This window comes from Haemaphysalis longicornis, unplaced genomic scaffold (assembly GCF_048455015.1).
Source record: "Haemaphysalis longicornis isolate Haplotype H1 unplaced genomic scaffold, Haemaphysalis longicornis Haplotype H1 scaffold_4, whole genome shotgun sequence".
Lineage (NCBI taxonomy): Eukaryota > Metazoa > Arthropoda > Arachnida > Ixodida > Ixodidae > Haemaphysalis > Haemaphysalis longicornis.
In genome coordinates this window covers 1,996,492-2,016,128 of record NW_027526361.1, presented here as the reverse complement: position 1 = coordinate 2,016,128, position 19,637 = coordinate 1,996,492, and the positions used below count along the sequence as shown (strand labels likewise).

Sequence of the window (19,637 nt, the reverse complement as noted above, 5' to 3'; positions counted from 1 at the left end):
AGCGGTGGTTCACCAAAATAACTGGCCTTAAAGGGCGTCGAGCAAGCGACCACCACGCAGGAGCTCAACCGGCGCCATGTTACGGCCTCCCCACCAAAGAAAGGCAAGGGCGCGCAAAAGCGCAACTTTGCGGCTATTCTTCGTACAATAATACTGCGAAAAACAATGTTGCTCTATTTTGTTGGTGATAAACATAAAAGAGGCTAAGCTCGTGCATTGGTAGGCTCAACTTCGTGCCCTGCACTTAGTCTTCGTGGGATTTTATGACTGCCTATTTAGAAACAAGTGTTAATATAAATTTGCAATAACAACAGAGCCTTGTCAATGACGAAGCCTCGATGTTAATTTAGTTTCGGTGTTTGAAGGTGGGCTTACCTACACTTGGGATATGACTCATTTGGTTAAACATAATCTCCAGCATGCTAGGAAACACGGATTTTGTCAGGTTTCGCTTGCTCAACGCAGCTTGTTGAGTTCACGCACGATTTGGCTCTAGGAATAGATAAGCTTAAAGCAGTTGACTGTATTTTCTTGGACTGCAAAAAAGCATTTGAAGGTGTTTCATATCACCTTCTTTTTAGTACATTGAGGGCAGCAAACTGAATGAATCGGTTATTGTATGGATAGCCCAGTATCTCTCTCTAAGACAGAAGTCGGTCGCTCTCAATGGTTGTTCGTCCGGATATGTTTCCGTGACCTCAGGAATTCCCCAAGGCTCAGTTGCGGGCCATTATTTTTTCTTGGGATATATAAATGTTATTACTATTGGCCCCTGATCTTTGTTCGAAATGTTCGGGAATGGCTGTGTAGTTTAAAGGACTACAGCGAATGAACGTGATTCTGAACACCTGTAGCATGATTCAGATTTAATAACATCCGGGTGTGATGATTCGGAAAAGTCGTTGAATGTTAAAAAGTGTGTAACGTCACCTTTACAAGAAAACCTTCATTCAAATTGAATACGTATACCGTAAATTACGCTGCTTTAAGAATGGCCGGGGAATATAAATAACTAGGAGTTTATTTAACGAGTGGGTAGAGGTTAAATAGGCACGTTCACAACTTAATAGTTACCGCTGCAGGTGTTTTTGGCTTTGTGAGACAAATTTCAGCGAACCTCCATCTAGCTTAAAAGATCAACCGTATTTCGCTCATATGCGCTCGATGTTGGAGTACGCTTGTGTTTTATGGAATCCCTACACCAAAGAGCTGTTTGATACGCTCGAAAGCGTACAGAATAGGGCAGTTCGATTCGTATTAGGTAATTGGCACTATCAACTTAGCATGACGGAAAATAAATATAAACTTTAGTGCTAATACGTGAAAGAGCACAGACGAAACCTCAGGATGAAATTTTTTCGTAATATCTATCATTCGAAAACTGGAATAGAAGGGAAGAAGTATATCCAAGCGCCATTCTACATATCCCGAAGTGGGACCGCTAGCTTAAAGCAAATTATTAACTTTCCTTTAAAGGTGACGCCTTGCGCGAATCATTTTATCTTAGGTCAATACGAGAGTGTAATTATCTTCCACGTATGGTTGTAACCAGTGTTTATAACGACGATTTTTACCGCGCTTTGTAGAATTATTCGGTTACGTGACCTCAAATTTGATGGTTATGGTTATGTATCTCCCTGCTGTAATGCATGCAAAGGCGAAGCAGGTATCAAATAAATAAATAAATAAATAAAAAGGTAAATGAAATTGCGAAACAGCAAGTTCGCCTCCGAAGGGTTGAGCACCTTACACATTCAAACCAAACTGCACTAATGAAATATTCTTTTTCTTCATTGCAGTATGCAAGGTTTGCTGTATCAATACTACCATTGCTATGTTATTGGTTTGAAACAAATTATGAAACTCTAGTCTTACGCCTTTCCTTGCGTGAACACACAGGGATACAACCGCAGCCACCGAAAGCAGGGCGTCATTCGCAACGCATTTAAAATTTTTTAAATGTAGTACGACATTAGACGAAAATTAAGTTCTTTTATTCTATTAAGGGGTGTACACATAACTCATGAAAACAACATAAAAAATAGATTGAAAATGAAAGTACTTGTTCGATCTCTCCCAGGATCATCCCTGTGAAAGATCACCGAAAAAATTGATCGAGTAGAAAATTTTCTTGCAAGAAAAATGAGCAAAAACTGAACATACTTTTTGGGTGAAGAAAATTATATTGAATGCTCCTGAGCGTTTTGCGGAGTACCAAACGTAAAGGCATTCGCGCCAGTTCTGTATACAACAAAAGTGGTCAAGCAACTGTTGTAAAAATAGTTGATTTATTCAGAGCATGAAAGAGTTCAGGAAGATTGTCTTACAAGAAATTGGCTGAAAGCGGCACTTTCATCTTTGTGAAATTCAACCCATTAAAGTATGCGCCTTCCGCCCCTCCTCCTCCTCCTCTTTCCCCATTTATTACAGGTAAGCCGCCCCAGAGAAGATATCAGGACCTGGACAATATATCTATTCCAGCTGCGCAAAGAAATGAATATTTTCTTCACTAAGACGTGTTGCTGGGCGAGTTGGTTCATATTACAGAAATAACATTTAGCGCAGCGAAAGACACGGACGGTGAAAAGGACGGTACGGTAGTTCCGCCCTTTTCACCGTCCGTGTCTTTCGCTGCGCTAAATCCTATTTCTGGAATATTTTCTGTATGCTACAGTAAAAGAGGCACATCAATTAAAGGAACGACAATTTGTGAGCACTGTCTCATAAATTCTGAATTTTGAAAATAAATTAATTTTGCTGTCAACTAACGCCGATAATTAAGCAAGGCTGCGATGAAGGCTGGACGGCTGGAGGTGGCGCACGTGCTCACTTTGCTGTCGGTGCAGTGGACTCAAAATGGCGGGTTTGGGCTGCTGCCAAGCGCGACGGAGTCATCTGCTTGCGCTGCATGCAGTGGTCGTCCACCGGCCTCAGTACAATTAACGTACTGTGGCTGAACTCCAATGCCCGTAGCATGGCCGAACTTCCGGCAGCTTTAGTCCGGCTGGAGTCCGACGACCGCATCTCGGCTGTCCTGCGGTTGCCGTACTTCGGCCGTACACGGGTGGCTTTGGAATGGCCGGAGCCCTACGGCTGGAATCTGGCCGTATGGCCGTAAGCCGGTCGACTGGCCGACGGACGGACTCTGCCTCTCCCCTACTTCGCTCAACATTCACTTGCCCACCAAATGGTCATTATCCAACTAGTGAGCAGGCTGACCAGCAACACTTCTGACTGATTACAAGTGAGAACCTCCGTCCTGACTCGTCCAGCCTCTGACTTCAACTCAGCCCAGTGGAAGCGGAAAAGGCGATCTCAAGCTCCACCGGAGGTTTGCCCGGCTGTAGTCACTGCTGGCGCAGCATGCTGGCAGTGGGTTCGGCGAAAGTTTCCCCTTTTCTCTCTTCAAGTTTAAACACAGTTTGAGAGACTTCTAAAATGACCCTCTGATTTGAAATTAAAGAAATGACCCGGAGACAATCCACTTTTGTAAAATCGTGCCTCAAGAATCAAGACGCAGGTATAAGTTATCTGTTGAAAAGGATACTGTAAACGTTACGAGAAGCCTCGGTCTTCTTATTACGTGGCCATTAATTTCGATGGTACCGTGTTTTCTGCGATGGCAAGAGCATAGACCTCAGAAATGTGCCGATTGCGCAAGATATACCGCAAAGCCTACCTTAAGTTCAATATCTCCACGCAGCTCCAGGCGAAACGTCTTGAACTTCTCCAGCGCTTCTTTCGTGGCAGAGCTGACATGAATTTTCAGTGCTGAAATGGGAAAAGCGACCAAGTTATATGAATACGTCCGTTGCATTCAGCTATCCGTACCACATTGCCATTCTGCGCAGAAAAGGGGAAAAGATACAGTACGTTTCACTTGGTTCAAAACAAGAGATAAAATGTAATTGTTACTGATTTGCGACACATTTTTAAAATCCCACCAGAAACACGCCTATTGGGAACGGCTTTTAAATTTGCCGCATTTTCGGAAATCCCGATGCTGCCTAATTGCGTCAGGGGCTCAGTTCTTTTAGCTCTGCCAGCTCAGCCTTCTAAAGTAGCAAAGTCACTCCTCGGAAAAGTACTTCTTGTCACCGTTTGGGAAGTATAGCCAAGGACAATGCCATTTTCCCCGTTCTCCACAAACTGAGTTAGTTACGGGAGGACTGGGAAGAGGCAAAACAGTTGATTATGCATTTGTTTCTTGCAAAGCATATCTGGGGGACCTCAGCACATACGTCGCGGGCCCACTCACGACGGCACTCGTGCACAGACCACCCCCTCAACACTCCCGAATGAGTGGTGAGTGGGCACCACCATCGTTTCGGGCTGGCGAGCACAAGTGAGTGTCAGCGCCACTCATGGTAAGCCCCGCTCACAGCTCACGAGTGTGAGCGCCACTCGCCATTCGTGAGCGGTGAGTGGGGCGACAAGTGACAGGCGCTTGGTAGGGCTCATTGATATCAATGAAGCTCACATTGGATACCTTTGCAAAAAAGGAACATTGCCACTCGGAAAAATATTTACAAGAATGTTTAAAGCAAATCTGGGAGAAAACTAAATCAAATAAAGTGATTGAGGAACGGTCCTTAATAAATATTTACCGCATAAAGCAATAAAATGAATACACGCTATAATTACGCGTAATTTATCATGAAAAAAACACGGACACACTCTTCAGAAAAATTTTTAAGAGCTGTTGAAGAAAAATAAATCCATAAAGCATTTGGAAGAACCATCAATAATGCATAATTAAAAGAAAAATTGTTCCCAAAAAACTGAATTCATCTGTGATTACACGTAATAAAAGCACTAAAAGTAACAGTCAAACGTGTAATTGCTTTCAACTTCAACAGTTCACGTTGTTGTTTTTTAGTGAATCACTGTCGCGCTAGAATCTCTCTTTTGACGGAAATCACTCTGTAGTAAAACGGCCGGGTGCCTAACTGTCAACGTGCTGATACAACTGCGCACCGAAAATCAACTCAAAAATAACCCAATAAAAGCGTGCAGTCCCATTCCTTAGGTTCCCTAGCTTTTCGATTGTGTTATAATTTATTGTTTTGGTTTATTGAACGGTTCGGTATCACAGCGTTATTTCAAAAATTGGTGGCAGTGAAGTCACTTTTTCACGGTGAAACTGATATCGCTCGTTCGTGTGCATTTCTTTTTTTGTCGTGATCTTTCAGAAGGATTGTTCAGAAGAATACGCTTGGCGGCAAAGCGAAATTTCGCCGAATCTCGACACAAGGCCACCTCGTTTTTTGCCGCAATCAGAAAACGGCCTCGATCAAATAGGGGTTCATAAGAGCGACAGCACAACGCTTTAGCCATTGCTGCGGATTAACCACGAAACCCAATTACATGGTTCAATTACAATTATTCGTGCGCCACAGAAGCTGTTTAGCGCGGTTTCTCAATCGGTAATTATCGTGCAGGACGGCTTTCATCGTCCTGCATTCGGTGGATTCCCAAATGCGGGCCAACGGCCGTCCACTTGTTCTTCCTCCCGACGAGAAGTCGCGGTCGGTCATTGTAATGCTAGCGATCAAGCCCGCGCGAGCTGTCTGCAATAACGCCGGCGGTACCAAGACGTGGTCAGAGTCCTGCAATGCCTTTATGGTCATGAAACTTCGCCGTCACGCTATGGGAGAGCTTCGTACGCTGCCCCGCAGCGGCGCTGGTGTTGATCGCAGGGCAGCCGGGGGCGTGGTCAGAGCGCGTTTGGCAGGGAACGAGGGAACGGACCACGGAGTAAGATAAAACAGACGCTCGCCGCCTTATCAGCAGTGCGCTCTCGCTTTCCGTGTCGTGGGCCGTTCAAATGGAGTTATCATTTCGTGAGTGGCGAAAAAATTTGGTGCGAACGGGCATTCTGCTACTGCGTTCCTGCCTGCCGGTCTGGCTACAGAGCAGCGGCGGCCGCCCGATGCCCTCCGATCTGCGGTTGCGCCCCTCGCGGTAGCCTTTGTCCCCGTACGAAACTTGGCCGGGAGCTTCATGACCAGAAAGCATTGAAGGACTCTGACGTGGTGAAGCTGCGTTTTCCGCCCTTCGCCGGTGCTAGTGCGCAGCGCGCCGCGCAATATGCTTCGTCATGCCCCGTGATACGTATGTGGCACGAGGTTGGGCTATTCTGTAACCTTTTATCGTTCTGTCTAGGCAGCCATCTGACTTCACTGGCAGCCTCTGGGACGCTCGGAGTATAGGCCACGTTCCTGTGCATGGATTTCGGGCGTTTTATGTATCTGCCTGCATGAGAACGTCGTGTGCATTGTTGGGCATACTTTCTTTCATCGGTGTGCGAGTTGTGCGGATATGTGTAGCAGTGAACAGAGACATGGTTCAGGCCGTTCCTCGCGGACCTTACGACGACGGATATTCGTCCGTGCCGCCGCGCACCTTCCGTCGGTATTCGCTGGCCTCTGAAGTGCGGCAAAAAGTATTCTTGTGCTCTTTGTTGCCTCCTAAGGGTGACAACTGGTTAGGTTTACCATTTCCAAACCAGTTGGTGGGCAAGTTGGCTACAACAAAAATTTCCCGCGTAAGGGTTTGCAGTGCGCGTGGTCTGCTTTTGTGTCGGTCACAATGGTGATGGAGGAGACTGCAAGTGACGAGCAACTTAGTGGACTTGTTTTGTGACTTCTACATTGACTAATGCTGGTGTTGATACAGGATTTCCTGTGCAAGTTGTGCGCCGCCGACTGAAACCAAGACTGCCGGTAAGCTTATTATTTAAACCATCATTTTCCCTTCAATAGAAGTGGTGTATAATCCGTTCATGGTAAACTAGAGAAATGGCAAGAAAATTGGGACAAGAGATATTAGGGAAATAGTGCGATTTGTCTTGCTGAATTCTGTGCACCTCGTTGCGCTTCGTGTTCTGTGACTGCGTTTGTGATTAAGACATCAGCAAGTAGCAGGGTGAGGACTTATAAGTTTTAGAGTGGAGCTGTTTAGGGACTCGCAGTGGCTGGCGATGGTGCACGGCACGCCAAGCGAAGGTGAAGCCCACGGAGCAAGATATAAAGAGGAGCGCCGACTGTGGCCCAGAAAAATTATTTTGCTCGGGCCGATAATGTCCGCGTGCCGCCGGCCACCCAGCTTTCCCTTTGCTCTCTTCCTCCTTCGTTTGCCCTTTCGTCGCTGTGCCTCTGTACAGTGCGCGTCAGGCTTGTCTAAGGCAAGCGAGCACGCGGCTTCTGAGCATGCTGGCGACATCTGCTGATAGTGGCTGGGTTGGAGATAGCTTGCCATTGCGCGTGCGTGGATGTTTGACAGGTTCGGGTCGGTCGTATTATAGCATGGGCCTCTCAAACTTAGAGACGCTACGCCCCACAAGGGGCGCTTTTATTCGGAAGTGCCAATCGTAGGCGGTGACACGGGGTAAGCGCGAAATTTGACGCCATGCATTATCAGTGCAGCCGTTACTTAATCGCACAAACGTTTTGACAGAAAGAGCTGCAGTGTGTTCTTGTTGCGTGCTTTTCGTTTGCTAAACATGAGATTTAGAAGATTAGCGGAGGTCGTTTTCTAGCATCGCGTGACCGCCTCATTGGTTATTGCACCGCGACGAACGACGCGTCTATCTGGCCTGTCAACGCTCCCGGCTGCCACTGTGAAAGACAATCACCCCTCGAGGGTGGTGGCGTCTGCAAATTCGAGCGGCACATGCGAAACGAAGACCGGCCTGACCCTCTCCGAGATCGGCGTACGCGCAATGGCAAGCTATCTCTAACCCAGCCGCTATCAGCAGATGTTGCCCGCACGCTCCCAAGCCGCGAGCTCGCATGCCCTAGACAAGCCTCCCCAGAGGCGTCGTTCCTTTCGCAACGACGTCTGTCGTATGCCTGTCCTACTATGCAGGAGGAATGCCTGCACGCGCGGAATTTAAACACCCGTGCGCAGCCGGAATAGACGGCGCAGATAATCGCACGCCACCGCATACATGCGATCGCTTATTCCCTATCGGGGGGCGTTTATTCTGACGTTATGAAGACCCGCTAAAAATATTGTACTAACCCAGCAGATGTAAGACGCAACTGAACGACGACGACTTTAGGATCACCAAAGAATGAGCAAGAGTAATATGAAACGCCACAACATGCAGTCTAGCGTGATTCTGCTTACGACAAACCGATGCAGCGCAAAAATTATCCTCTGTTGTTGGCCCGCTCTCCGGCCGCCTGCTTAATTATTTATGCCGCTTCTGCGCACGAACAATGCTTACAAGGGTCGCCCACAGTCTCCATCGGCAAACGGCAATGAGACACACATTTCTGTGCCAATGACTGAATTGGACGGCTGCCCTGTTGTAATAAGTGTACAAAAACACTGTCATCTTGATAAGGCACCCAAGAATATCAAACGCAACCTTCATTGTAACTCATACCGCAACTTACCGCCCGATGTTCACTGTCGCTCTACGGTCGTGTTATCTCATCGATAACGCCGTGGACTCCAAATAAAATGCTGCGATTTGTATGGCTGCAATTTTGGGCCTACGAGGGTTCCCGGCGTTTTTTTTTTCTTTAAGCGGCTGACCAGCAAAACAACCGGCTCGTCAAACCTTTTCTTTTGGTGAGTCATCACCACAGAGATATAGGGTCCGGACGAATTCAAATATCGCGAAATGAAGGCTTGTGAAAAGACCGCACTGTGATGTTATCGCGTTTCTGTTATTTTCTGATGAGCGTGTGAGTGCCGGTCCGTGTTCTAGGCACACTCTGTTTTGGACGTAAGTTGGAGAACGGTGAGAAAGCTGAGGCAACTTTTATAATCGCTAGTGATCAGAACCAGTTGCTCCTTTCTCCTTTTGTAAAACCTGTTAAAACACAGCCAAATTGGTGTTCACAAATTTACAAAACGGAGTCACATTTTCGGCAAGCACTGCGCAAGAGATAGTGTTTGTATAGCAGCCATATGTCTATATGTGCGCTCTGCATTTTGTTTTCCCGCCATGCAAACCAATCCTTAACGCATCTTTGCCGTGCCGTACGACCACTCAATTCCTTCGGGTTCGGGTTACCCAGAAGGTGCTGTCAAACAAGTTAATCAAGCCGTGCGAAGGAGGAGCGCAATGGACGCGAAGCGGCGCCAACGCAGGCCCAAAGCACTCTGTGCCCAAAACTACCGTCGCCGAAGCAGACGACAAAAGCCGACGGAATGTGTTCCGCCAACGCGCCCGCCGGCGCACGGGGAACGCCGGCCGCTTAGCCGCCGGACCATTCGCTGCGCCATCTACATTGCGCTCCGCGAGTGATGGACATTAAGAGCCCGCAGGAGAGAGCGAAGTCGGCGCTCCTGTTTATCTTGCTCCGTGGTGAAGCACTTCACGTTGGGCGAAGGTACCCCACAGGGCCGACAGATAGCGCCACCACCACGACAGAGGTCCAGTGCAAGGTCTCGGCACGTGGCGCACGCCCACCTCCCGCTATGTATATCTACCGATAAACTACCATACCTCGGCAGGTGAGCTTCCGGTATGTACTTGGCGGCTACAAAATAAAACGGAACAAGCGAGCCGTGCAAAAGAGGTATTGGTGTGACATTTTCCGGCACAGCGCCTGCTGTCGAGATAGCGGAATGCGCATGTGTCCTTTGCTATTCAAGGCACGCCAATTTTCCAGCCGCGTTTCGCTTCTCTTGAAAGTAGCACCCGGCGTAGCCTTATCCGGCAGCGTATTCCCAAACCATATTCCGTAGGGGCCTAGGCCGACCATACCCACACAATCAGTGACGCAGAACCATGACGTCACTTCCTCTACGTGCGCGACTTCATGCGACATGGATTTTTTTCTCCCCCCCCCCCCTCCCCCCTCGTTTCGGCTGTTTGCGGGCGGCCGATGGTTTCGCTCCGTGCGCGGGACTGGCCTGCGGCGCTGGGGAAGCTGACGCACATGTGGTAGAAGTTATCCTTTTGTACCTGTGCCCCTGAGCTCTCCGCGCTCTTCTTGCGCGCCTGCAAGTTGACGCTGACACGCAATCGTGTTCCTAGATAAGCTATCGGCTCGGTGCTGAGTGCGCGCACTTCGAATGGGCGCTTTCACGTACATGTGGCTATTATATAGGCGGTATTCGTTGAAAAGTTTAGTGGTCAATTTCTTCGCTTGGCAACACTGGAAACGGCCACAGACATGGCCGATGCGCGACGGACACGGCGCGGCTTGGGCCACTGCGCCCGCACGCCGAAAAAAAAACACCGGCGTGCGTCATCTGCTCCGTTCCAATCCGATTCTAAACGGTGGCGTCAACAGAGATGTTATTAATCGCACTCACATTGAACTCAAGGCAATACTTTGCGTTCGTCGAGGTAGAGTTTGTAACGTGAAACGCAGTCACGTGTTTCCCAGTCGTGCTTAGCTTGTACAAGTACCGCCATCCCGCGGAGCCCGACGTAACGAGTGACGGCGCACTCTCACGGTTGCGTGGAGGAGAAGAGGGGTGCCTGATCTGCGGGCCGTGCGCACAACGTCGCCTAGCAACAGACGCTTGGCCACAAATATGGCGGCGCACACTTGGTTGCCTGCATGCATTCCACGCCATTCAATACCGGCTATACGTTCCGAAAAGGAAACATTCTCATTAAAGCGAAGACAAAAATTTGTTTTGGTCTTTTGTGGTCGCGCTGCTTCACGGCGGCCGATGGTTTCGCTCCGAGCGCGAGCCTGCCGTACGCGCTGGGAAGCTGAAACTCGCTCTCCACGCTCTCTTGCGCGCCTGCAATCGCTCGTCTCCCATGCTGTTCCTAGTTGAGCTAGCGCTCGCGCGTTGCTCAAAGTGCGCGCGCGGATGGATGCTTTTGCACGTACATGTAGTTATTGTTTACCTTCCGGAAAGCAAGCACTCCCATTAAAGTGGAGACAAAAATGTTTTTTTTTTGTGTTGGGTGGTCTTTTGGACTCAGTACCGAAGCGCAGAACATTTGCTCTCATTCATTCGAAAGCACCCGCTTATGTCGGTCACTCGTCTGCTGCGAACACCAGCGAGCGTGTTATTCGCCATACTCGTCTGTGCTCGCACTCGCGCAGAACTGCCCATCACAAGGTCCGTTCTCATTATTGCGTGCGCCACGCGCGTCCCCGGCGCATTCACGTGATTGTCGCGCAGCTTACAACTTCTGCTTCATGGATGAGCACGAGCAGCCCCTCGAGGTCGTCAGAGATGACCTCGCGTCAACATATCATGAGTCTGTCTTCCGTGCGAACCTGACTGACGAAGTACCAGTCAACGCCTTCATGGACACGTAGAGCGGGTGCACCAACACTACCTGGATTGTTCAAAAGGTCCAGAAACGGGGCGAGAGGTATGTTTTTCGATACGAAGCGTTGTAGTACGGGAGGCGGCGTTTTGCAACTTGTGTTGTACTATTTATATTTTTATTCCTGCTATTTATTGTTTATACAATTGTATATGTTTTTTGCGTGTGTGTCGCTTACAGTTGAGGCGCGAACTGTGACGCAATGCGCACGCATTAAAAGGCCAGACACCACAGAAATATATTTATGGTAGCGAAAAAATGCGGCGCAGGAAACGGACACAAACTGCTCATCTATCCCCATTAGTGGATGTCCAAAAGTGGCATTTTTTGCTGCTATTTGGACTCCCAGATCACTGTCCCAAAAATAGTGCGCCCAGGAGATAACGTTTTTTTTACTGTTTTATCTCTGCTGCGTACTACCGTGACCTCAAGCTCACGCGCAGCTACTCATTAGTCCCATCGAAACGAATATACGTATCTTATGCAGCAAAATCTGTGTGTGTATGAAGCACAAATTGTTAAAAAAAATTGACATTGGCAACAGTGTGAGTGGTAACACGCATGATTACTGATTTCAAACTCCGCTCTGATGGCTTCAGTGCAGAGACTGTGGTCAATATCCCCGTACAGAAGACATGCATATATCAAATTTCTCGAGTACTTCAGAAGCTGTACAATCCAACTATTACTTAGTCCTTGGTTTGTCTAAATTTTCGATATTGTTTGCCTAAATTGTTATTACCAGCACTGCAAATTATGCAGCATTCATGACCGAGTGTAAAACGTGTACGTTTGAGCTAGTGTCTTTCTTATCAACGTATCAACCTTGCAAGAACGATTTACATCTTCCATTGCTGCTAACAAAATATCAATGTTTTCTTTAGTGGCACTGTTCCTGATAAAGAAGTAATGCAATGAAGTTAATGTTAACAAAATTCAATGTAATAGTGCCCATGAAAGTGCCAAAATGTAGCAGCTCATGCAGCTGCAATATTTCGCAGGGGCAGGACAGTTTGTAATTGTAGTCATAGTTATTTCGCTGCCTTTCTTGTAATCCATACCTGCAGCGCCGAATTGTTTTGAGGTGTGTATATAGTGACAGAGCTCCCAACTCAATTGTATACCCTTCTGTGTGTTGTAGCATGGCCTTTCAATCAGAGTGTTTGCTTTTCTGAACGTATATAATACCCACGTGTACGTGAAAGCGTTCATCCGAGTGCGCGCACTTAGAGCACAGAGTCGAGAGCATATCTAGGAACACGGTGGCAGGTCAGCGTCAACTTGCAGGCGGGCAAGCCGTGCGCGGAGAGCTCAGCGGCTCAGGTACAAAACGTTAACTGCTACCCCGTGTGCGTCAGCTTCCCCAGCGCCGCAGGCCAGCCCCGCGCACGGAGCGAAACCATCGGCCGCCCGCAAAGCAGCCGGAACGAGGGAGAGGAAAATAAAAAAAATCCATGTCGCATGAAGTCGCGCTCATAGAGGAAGTGACGTCACGGTGCTGCGTCGCTGCTTGGGGGGGGGAGGGGGGGGGGGCGGGGGGCGGCCTGGGGCCCTACGGGATATGGTTTGGGAATACGCATCCCGGCCGTACACGGCACATTGTACACGGCACATCGATGATGATTGTGGCAGGATCCCCCTAGGGATTGGCCAACCAAAGATTGGCCGAAGAGGTCATAACGTTCAACGCGTTTGTTGCTACCCAACAAGGAGGAGAGGAAGAAGAGGTTGTCGTTCGTCGCCTGCGAGCTCAAGACACGTACCGGGGGTACGCGACACATGACGCTCTGCAGAAGGCGACGGCCAAGGTGGCTGAAATGTCACACACCGAATTCGCCAACTTACGCATCGAGATTCTCATCGTCCCAAACAAGCCCTACATAATCACCACAAACATCGACGCCGTCGACGAGCTTGCAACGGAGCGGTGGAAAGCTTGACGTTTAGAGTCTTTATATGATGTGTGGGCGAATGTTTCACGGCTTTACCGATAAGCATTTTAGCTTCGCACCTCTCATCATCATTCACTTCGTGAAGATGGTGGGATTTTTTCGTTACACAACTACCTACAAATAATACATTAAATCTCATTAATGAAGAAATTACTAGCCGCTATTCCACTTTACTGGAAACATTGTGCACTAGGTTTTCATCGACCAATGCCAGTGCTCTTTCTGAAAATATTGGTGCATGATAGCTGGGACACCCTGTAAATTTGTTAGCGAGGGCGAGTTAGTGGTGTCGATTTTTGCGGAGGTATGCCTCGGCATAGCAAATCCCACCAGTCCCAGTGCGCCCCGGTCGACAGGTCTGGGCCCACAGAGCTGCCCCTTCCGCGGGTCAACCATGCCTAGACCTAGCCAGGAACAAAACGCCTCTCTGTCTCTCTTTCCAGAGCGTCAGCTTTGTTGGGCGTTTAAAAAACGGTGTTGAAGTGAGGCGAGACGAAAGTAAGCACTAAAAAATATTTCGGCTCTTGCTGTTTGTAGTAGCACAAAAACAAAATACAATTGAAAAGACATGGGCTGTGCCGAGAGTATGAGAATCACACTTGAAGAAAGATTTTCGATGTGCCATAATTGAATTACATTGGACAAACCGCCATTTCATTCGTTATATAAGCAAGGAGCCAGAGGGTTAGAAGGGGCTCTGAGGAAAGGCAGTTGCTTGGTAGGGAAGGTAGAAGCGTCTTTCGAGGACGTTTGCAGCACAGCAAGCACGTGCGCCGTCATTTTTTTTACTGCGACGCTGTCTTGCGCCAGAAGTTCTGAGCGAAATTGCGAGCGTCCATCGGCTCGTTTCGCAGAAAATCGCACGCGTTCGCCCCAGACATAGTATGAAATGCTCTGTACAGCTCTCAATTCAATACACGTGCTATCTTGCAAAAAGTCACGCTGAAATTGGCCGCTAAGACGACTCTATCATCACGTTGAGTTGAATTAAGTTGCCTCGAATAATTAGTTTTCAATGAATTTTCCGAAGTTACGGAATACCTGTACGCCGCCAATACATGGCCGTACACAGAGAGTATACGGTCACATAAAACGGCTCTGATTTTATCAAAGCTGCCCCGAAATAAGTATAAATTTCGAGTTAATTCTAAGGAAGTTACGTGCATGTGCCCTTATTCGACCATTGTAGTCAGCCACCAGGCAAAAGTCAATGTAGTTATCCACCATTAATATAGCTTCGCTAGTTTTCGATCTTCCTAGTTGTAGAAGGGCTGTGCATTCTCGTCCCCCCCCCCCCCCTACCTCTTCTGCTGTGTACACCCGCTTCCCCCTGCATCCTTCTGCATGCCCCCCGCCAATCACTCGCCAACCAATCTCCATTGGTTCAGTAACGCGCATTGGTGGGGGCTCACCGGTCACATTTCGACTTGACTCGAGTGACATGCAGAACCACCAGTTTTCGCGTTGTGTAGGGCCATCGTCTCTAATGTTTCTTGTACACATGTCTGAGCGGACTTGCCTTCAGGTGAAGGAAACAGTTGCAAGGTTGTCCTTATGGTCGATTCACTGTGTTCCAACGTGAAATGAACAAATAACTTTGCTGCATTTGTTGATTGGCGCTTGGTTCATCGTGCGTGTATTTCTTGTATTTCTATAGAGTACCAACAAATTCATGTTTGTTTTCCATACAAAATTATAGCGCGAAATTAGGTCGAGGGATTTCTTTGTCTTTTGAAGTGTTCTCGGGGAGATACGAAAAGATACGGGGAGATACTCACGCTGCCCGTTGGATTCCATTCGGGAGGCCGTGTTGACAGTGTCCCCAAACAGGCAGTACCTGGGCATCTTGAGTCCCACGATGCCTGCCGCACAGGGCCCTGGGAAGGTCCGGAGAAAAAGATGTGCCCGCGTGCCATTTGACGGGAAACACGGGGACTGTGAACACGCCCATGGCACCCATACTGTTCGCCAGGTTAAGTATTTAGAACAGTATACAGCACCACTGCGGTGTGTTTTATCGGCCTCTGTTATCGCGGCTTAACCGGTAATCGTTAAACTCACTTTTCCGCCTAATGCCGGTGGAGACATGTATCGCACTGCAGCCGTATTTCTCTTTGGGAATTATTACATCGCACACAATTTACAGCCACAATTCAATGTCAAAGCAATTCTCCGTCCGGGAACTGCACCGTAACATTCACCCCAAGGGAGGCGACCGTCGTTAGCGTGCGCAGCCTTGTACACCGTAAAAGAAGTGGCCGTACTTCCTGGCATAAGCAGCCACAATGTTTCTCATATTTGGATTTCCCAGAAACTTTCAAAAATTCCACCTTCAAAAGTGTTTGTGATTACAAGAAACCAAATTTTCTAGCCAAAAACAGCTGACCAAACCTTTTCCTGTAAATGTTTAAAAATTTCTTCATGAACCGTTCGAGTCATGCTAACTGGCAAACTTATAAAAACGCCATGCTCAAATAGAAAAAAATACATACCTAACATTTTATCCGATCGTATTCAAACTCGGGGTTTCATAATCATCAAAAATTACGTCGTATTTGAAAACAAACACGCCTGTTCAAAGGAGCAAATAACGACAAGAGTCTGTATACCTGGCACCCATAACACTCGGGTTCCAAGCAATACATTCAAGAGTTAAGAGCGACAAAAGATTAATTTCTTCCTAGCGACTTGGTAGCGATTCAAACAAATAAATCAAACGTACTCTAATTCTGACGTAAGCTTTGCAATTTTCAGTGGCAGACGTTTCGCAGGAGGGGCTCCACAAAACTGTTTATTAACAAAAGAATAATTGTTTCGACTGCTTCTAAGTCAAACATAACAGAGCATGAAAAGAACGTTTTATGTTTTGTCTTTACGGGTCGCAATAAAATTGTATTCATTGGATTGGTGCAACGACATCACACAAGGGCAGTACATATGCCTCTCCATAACTTCTAAGCCAGTTTTTACAGCCGCCGTAAAGAGATCGGCTTCGGACCGGCGCTGTTACCTGGTCGGAGATACCCTTTGCGAATGCACATGGCGAATACTTTGTCATCGTACCGTGCCCGAATCGGCACCTTCTCTCCCCGCACAAAGTTGAACTCAAAGCGGCGATTGCGTTGCCGTTGTGTGCTCACGCGTTGTTGCTATCGTCGCGCGCCCTCTGGTCGCAATGCGGCAAGTCTGCTGTTACGCTCCGGCGATTGAAGTCCGGGCACGGCGAACTATAGTTCATCTCACAACCTAGCTGCAGCACTGTGGAGGCTACATTGTTATCAATAGTGCGCCCACTGAGGGCGCCTAATCCGCCGTGAAGGGGGTCCTGAAAGGACACTCCCTTCTCCCCTCTCGGCAAGTGGCACCGCAAGGCCCCGGCGCCTTTTGTCGCCTCCTTCGCAGTGACTTAGGCGCCCTGAGGGGGACAACAATGTAGCCTCCACAGTGCTGCAGCTAGCTTGTCAGATGAACTATAGATGACGTTCTCGCGCAGCTGTACGTCTTCGATTCCCTTAACACGAAGTTTACGAGCGAAACCTGGGGCCGACGTGCTTTGAAACGACGGGGCGTCGCTTTGAAACGACGGGGTAGCGCCACGCAAATGCAATGTGCGTTCTGTGGTTGCGGCCGTCACTTTGGGGAAGCTGCGCACTCAGTGTGAGCCGCAGAAAAGCACTGTGGCAAGGGCGCGAAGCGACAAGTGAAACGATGGGGGCCAGTGGGTGTCGCTTCGCGCCCTTGCCACAGTGCTTTTCTGCGGCTCACACTGAGTGCACACCTTCCTCAAAGTGACGGACGCAACCCCAGAACACACATTGCATTTGCGTGGCGCTACCCCGTCGTTTCAAAGCGACGCCCCGTCGTTTTAGAGAACTGGGCCCCAGATAGCACCTGAGCGAACGAACAACATAGATGGTCATACCCAGCATGTGTTTATCTCGGAGGATGTAGCCGAAGGCTGGAGTGAAATTAAACCAAGCCTTCTAGAATCTTCTCACCTAGTCCATAACCATAACCTAGTCCATAACCTAGTCCATAAAGAGATGCGTCGCATCTAAAACAAATTACACCATCTTCCCGTGGGGAACCATGAGGAGGATGCGAAGCATCATGGGGGTTCCGTATGGGTTCCATTGTGTTGCCGTTATGTTGCTTTATTTATCGGAGCTGGAGGGGAACGTAGAGTGAACCCCCATGTAGAGACAGAGAAATGTAGAGAAATTTAGAGAAATGTAGAGACAGCGAATAGACCGACACCCGCGTTACCTGATCGAACACCTCCTGGTTCTCGTCTTTCTTTATTGCGTGCTCACGCTTCTACCCCACTGCCCGCCCTCTTCATCATCTACTCTGATTGAGCTGCAAGGCGCGCGGCACTTCCCGCCACAGCTTTCCCACGGGAAATTCAACAACCTCCTCTAAAGTTTTCAGTTCGTCGTTTCCGTTGACGTTCGGCTTCGTGTGCGTTCGTTGTATCAGCAGCTCCTTGACGTAGTTTAAATGAGTGAAGGACATAAGGCGCGTTCGTAGCACATGCTCCCGTCTCGGTTTGTAACGCAGTGGGAAGAGCGCCACGTACCTCCCGTTGCGGCCGGAGAGTCGTACGATCGAAACCGGGCGCCGCCTAACTATTTCTTTTTATAGTGTACTGCGCTGACGTCAGGCCAAACGCTGACGGGGCTGAAGAGACGCGCATGCGCAGTAGAGTGCGGACGGCGGACAACAACATGGGAGGGAGGGACACAGCCCCGAGCATAAGATGCTTCGCATTTAAAAACGCGGTTCCTAACGTTTTTCAAAGTGAACTCGGTCTAAGCGTCGGCGATATTAGAAGAGCACATCTTCTAGAGTGCCAGAGGGAAGGAGTCAACAGGCATATCATAGTTCCTTTCTTTGAGTTTAAAAGAAAGCATGAAGTTTTTTAAACACGTCAAAGTTGAAACACTGAAGTAGCGACCCAACATAATGGTTCAAAGATTATTACTATGCGAGCATATGTGGAATAAGGTAGTGCTTGTGGGAATCGGGCAAACTGTTCAGGTTCAGAAGAAAAGAAAAATCTGTGCCCTTTTACTCTTTGAAGGATGACAAGCGTAGCTGAGCGCAGTCCAAGGAGTGCACGAACCAAAGATGGTTTCTTTTAACTTTAGATTCCGCATATCTCCCAGCTAATTGGCTGAATGAAGCTTGGAAGGAGTCTGGCGAACAAACGTGAGGCCGTCCATTCGTCTTCCGCGTAGTCGGCATCTCACTGTGTAACAGGCCGACTCAAACCGCTCGACCAAGGAGGAGAACAGCCAAATCTCATCGGGACGTGTCACGTCCGCGATGAAATCTCCCACCAGCCCAGCGGGCATGTGTCATCGGCGCGTGCGTGGCTGCGCGGGCACGCGCCTCCACCCGTGCGCGCATAAAGGGGCGACCGGTGGTGCGAGAGTGCTCGGACGAGAAAGAAACCGGCCACAGCGTGGCCCCGAAAGTCCTTCAAGATGCTCGCGTCTGGACCGGTAAAACACCGACCTAAACGTCCCTCCAGGAGCCCTTCGAGAAGGCAACACAAAACACTCGCCGTACCCTCCACTCAGCACCGGGCATATCGTCGCTTGGAATACACGAATTTGATGGTGTTCAACATAGCCTATCACATTCTCCGTCGTGTTGTCGCTGTTGCTGTTGTGGCTGTGGCACTAAAGTGCGTACGGTAAGGCTTCAGTGCCGCGTGACCAGGCCGGGCAGTGGTCGAAAATGGATAGGCGCTGCGTGCCAGGAACACGGTCTTGCTTGCTTTCTCGCTCGCTGACTGCCGAGTCGGGGGTTAGGCAAAATTGCTAACGTTGAAATTCACAGCGACCCTACGTGGCCACTCCTGAAATTTCCTGTCTTGCGCATTAGCTCTGTCATCCGGCGTTTCTGTGTTTACATTGCCTGCAATTAACGCATGCGGAATTCGGAAAATGTCCCGGCGTTGTGCACATTATCAATAAGAGCACCCGCAGCTGGGAGCCAGCCCGAACCCAGCGAGCATCGGGCCACGTCGAGCGAATTGATGGCGGAGCTCTGTCGAACCTTCCGAGAATCAGACGCCAGCGTTCTAACGACACGTTCAAGCCCCGACAAAGCACCGGCGGCCGCTCCTTTTGTGTGGAGGGTTAGAATCTCTCTCGCGTTTCCTCTTGCCCGCTCCAACCATTTCTCATGCCGTGTCCCGCGTCAGCTGCGCAAACCACTTCCTTTCCCGGTGCGAGCAAACAGAGTGCTCTGGGAGCGACGCAACGGTGATCGCCTGGTGTCTTTCTTGTTCGCTGCCTGTCTATTCGTCTAACCGGTCCAGCTTAGACCCCTCCCCTTCTTTTTCCACATTTCCAGCTTTTTGTGGTGTCTACCTCGGCCTTAAGCCCCGAACAGGCGAGCAGCAGAGCATC

At 48.9% G+C, this 19,637-nt stretch overlaps 2 protein-coding genes across 2 annotated transcripts in view; one reads left to right on the top strand and one right to left on the bottom strand.

Annotated features, from left to right (window-relative positions):
- LOC144178108 (atrial natriuretic peptide receptor 1-like) overlaps positions 1 to 19,637 on the bottom strand; it is a 267,231-nt gene that overhangs the window by 5,084 nt on the left and 242,510 nt on the right. Inside the window, exons 20-21 of the mRNA XM_077705645.1 lie at positions 14,994 to 15,092; positions 3,680 to 3,771 (exon numbers count right to left, since the gene is read on the bottom strand). Coding sequence (XP_077561771.1) covers positions 3,680 to 3,771; positions 14,994 to 15,092 — 191 coding nt within the window. The remainder of the gene's footprint in view (positions 1 to 3,679; positions 3,772 to 14,993; positions 15,093 to 19,637) is intronic.
- LOC144178110 (uncharacterized) overlaps positions 5,909 to 19,637 on the top strand; it is a 191,756-nt gene continuing 178,027 nt past the window's right edge. Inside the window, exon 1 of the mRNA XM_077705646.1 lies at positions 5,909 to 6,725. The gene's annotated coding sequence lies outside the window, so the exon portion shown is untranslated. The remainder of the gene's footprint in view (positions 6,726 to 19,637) is intronic.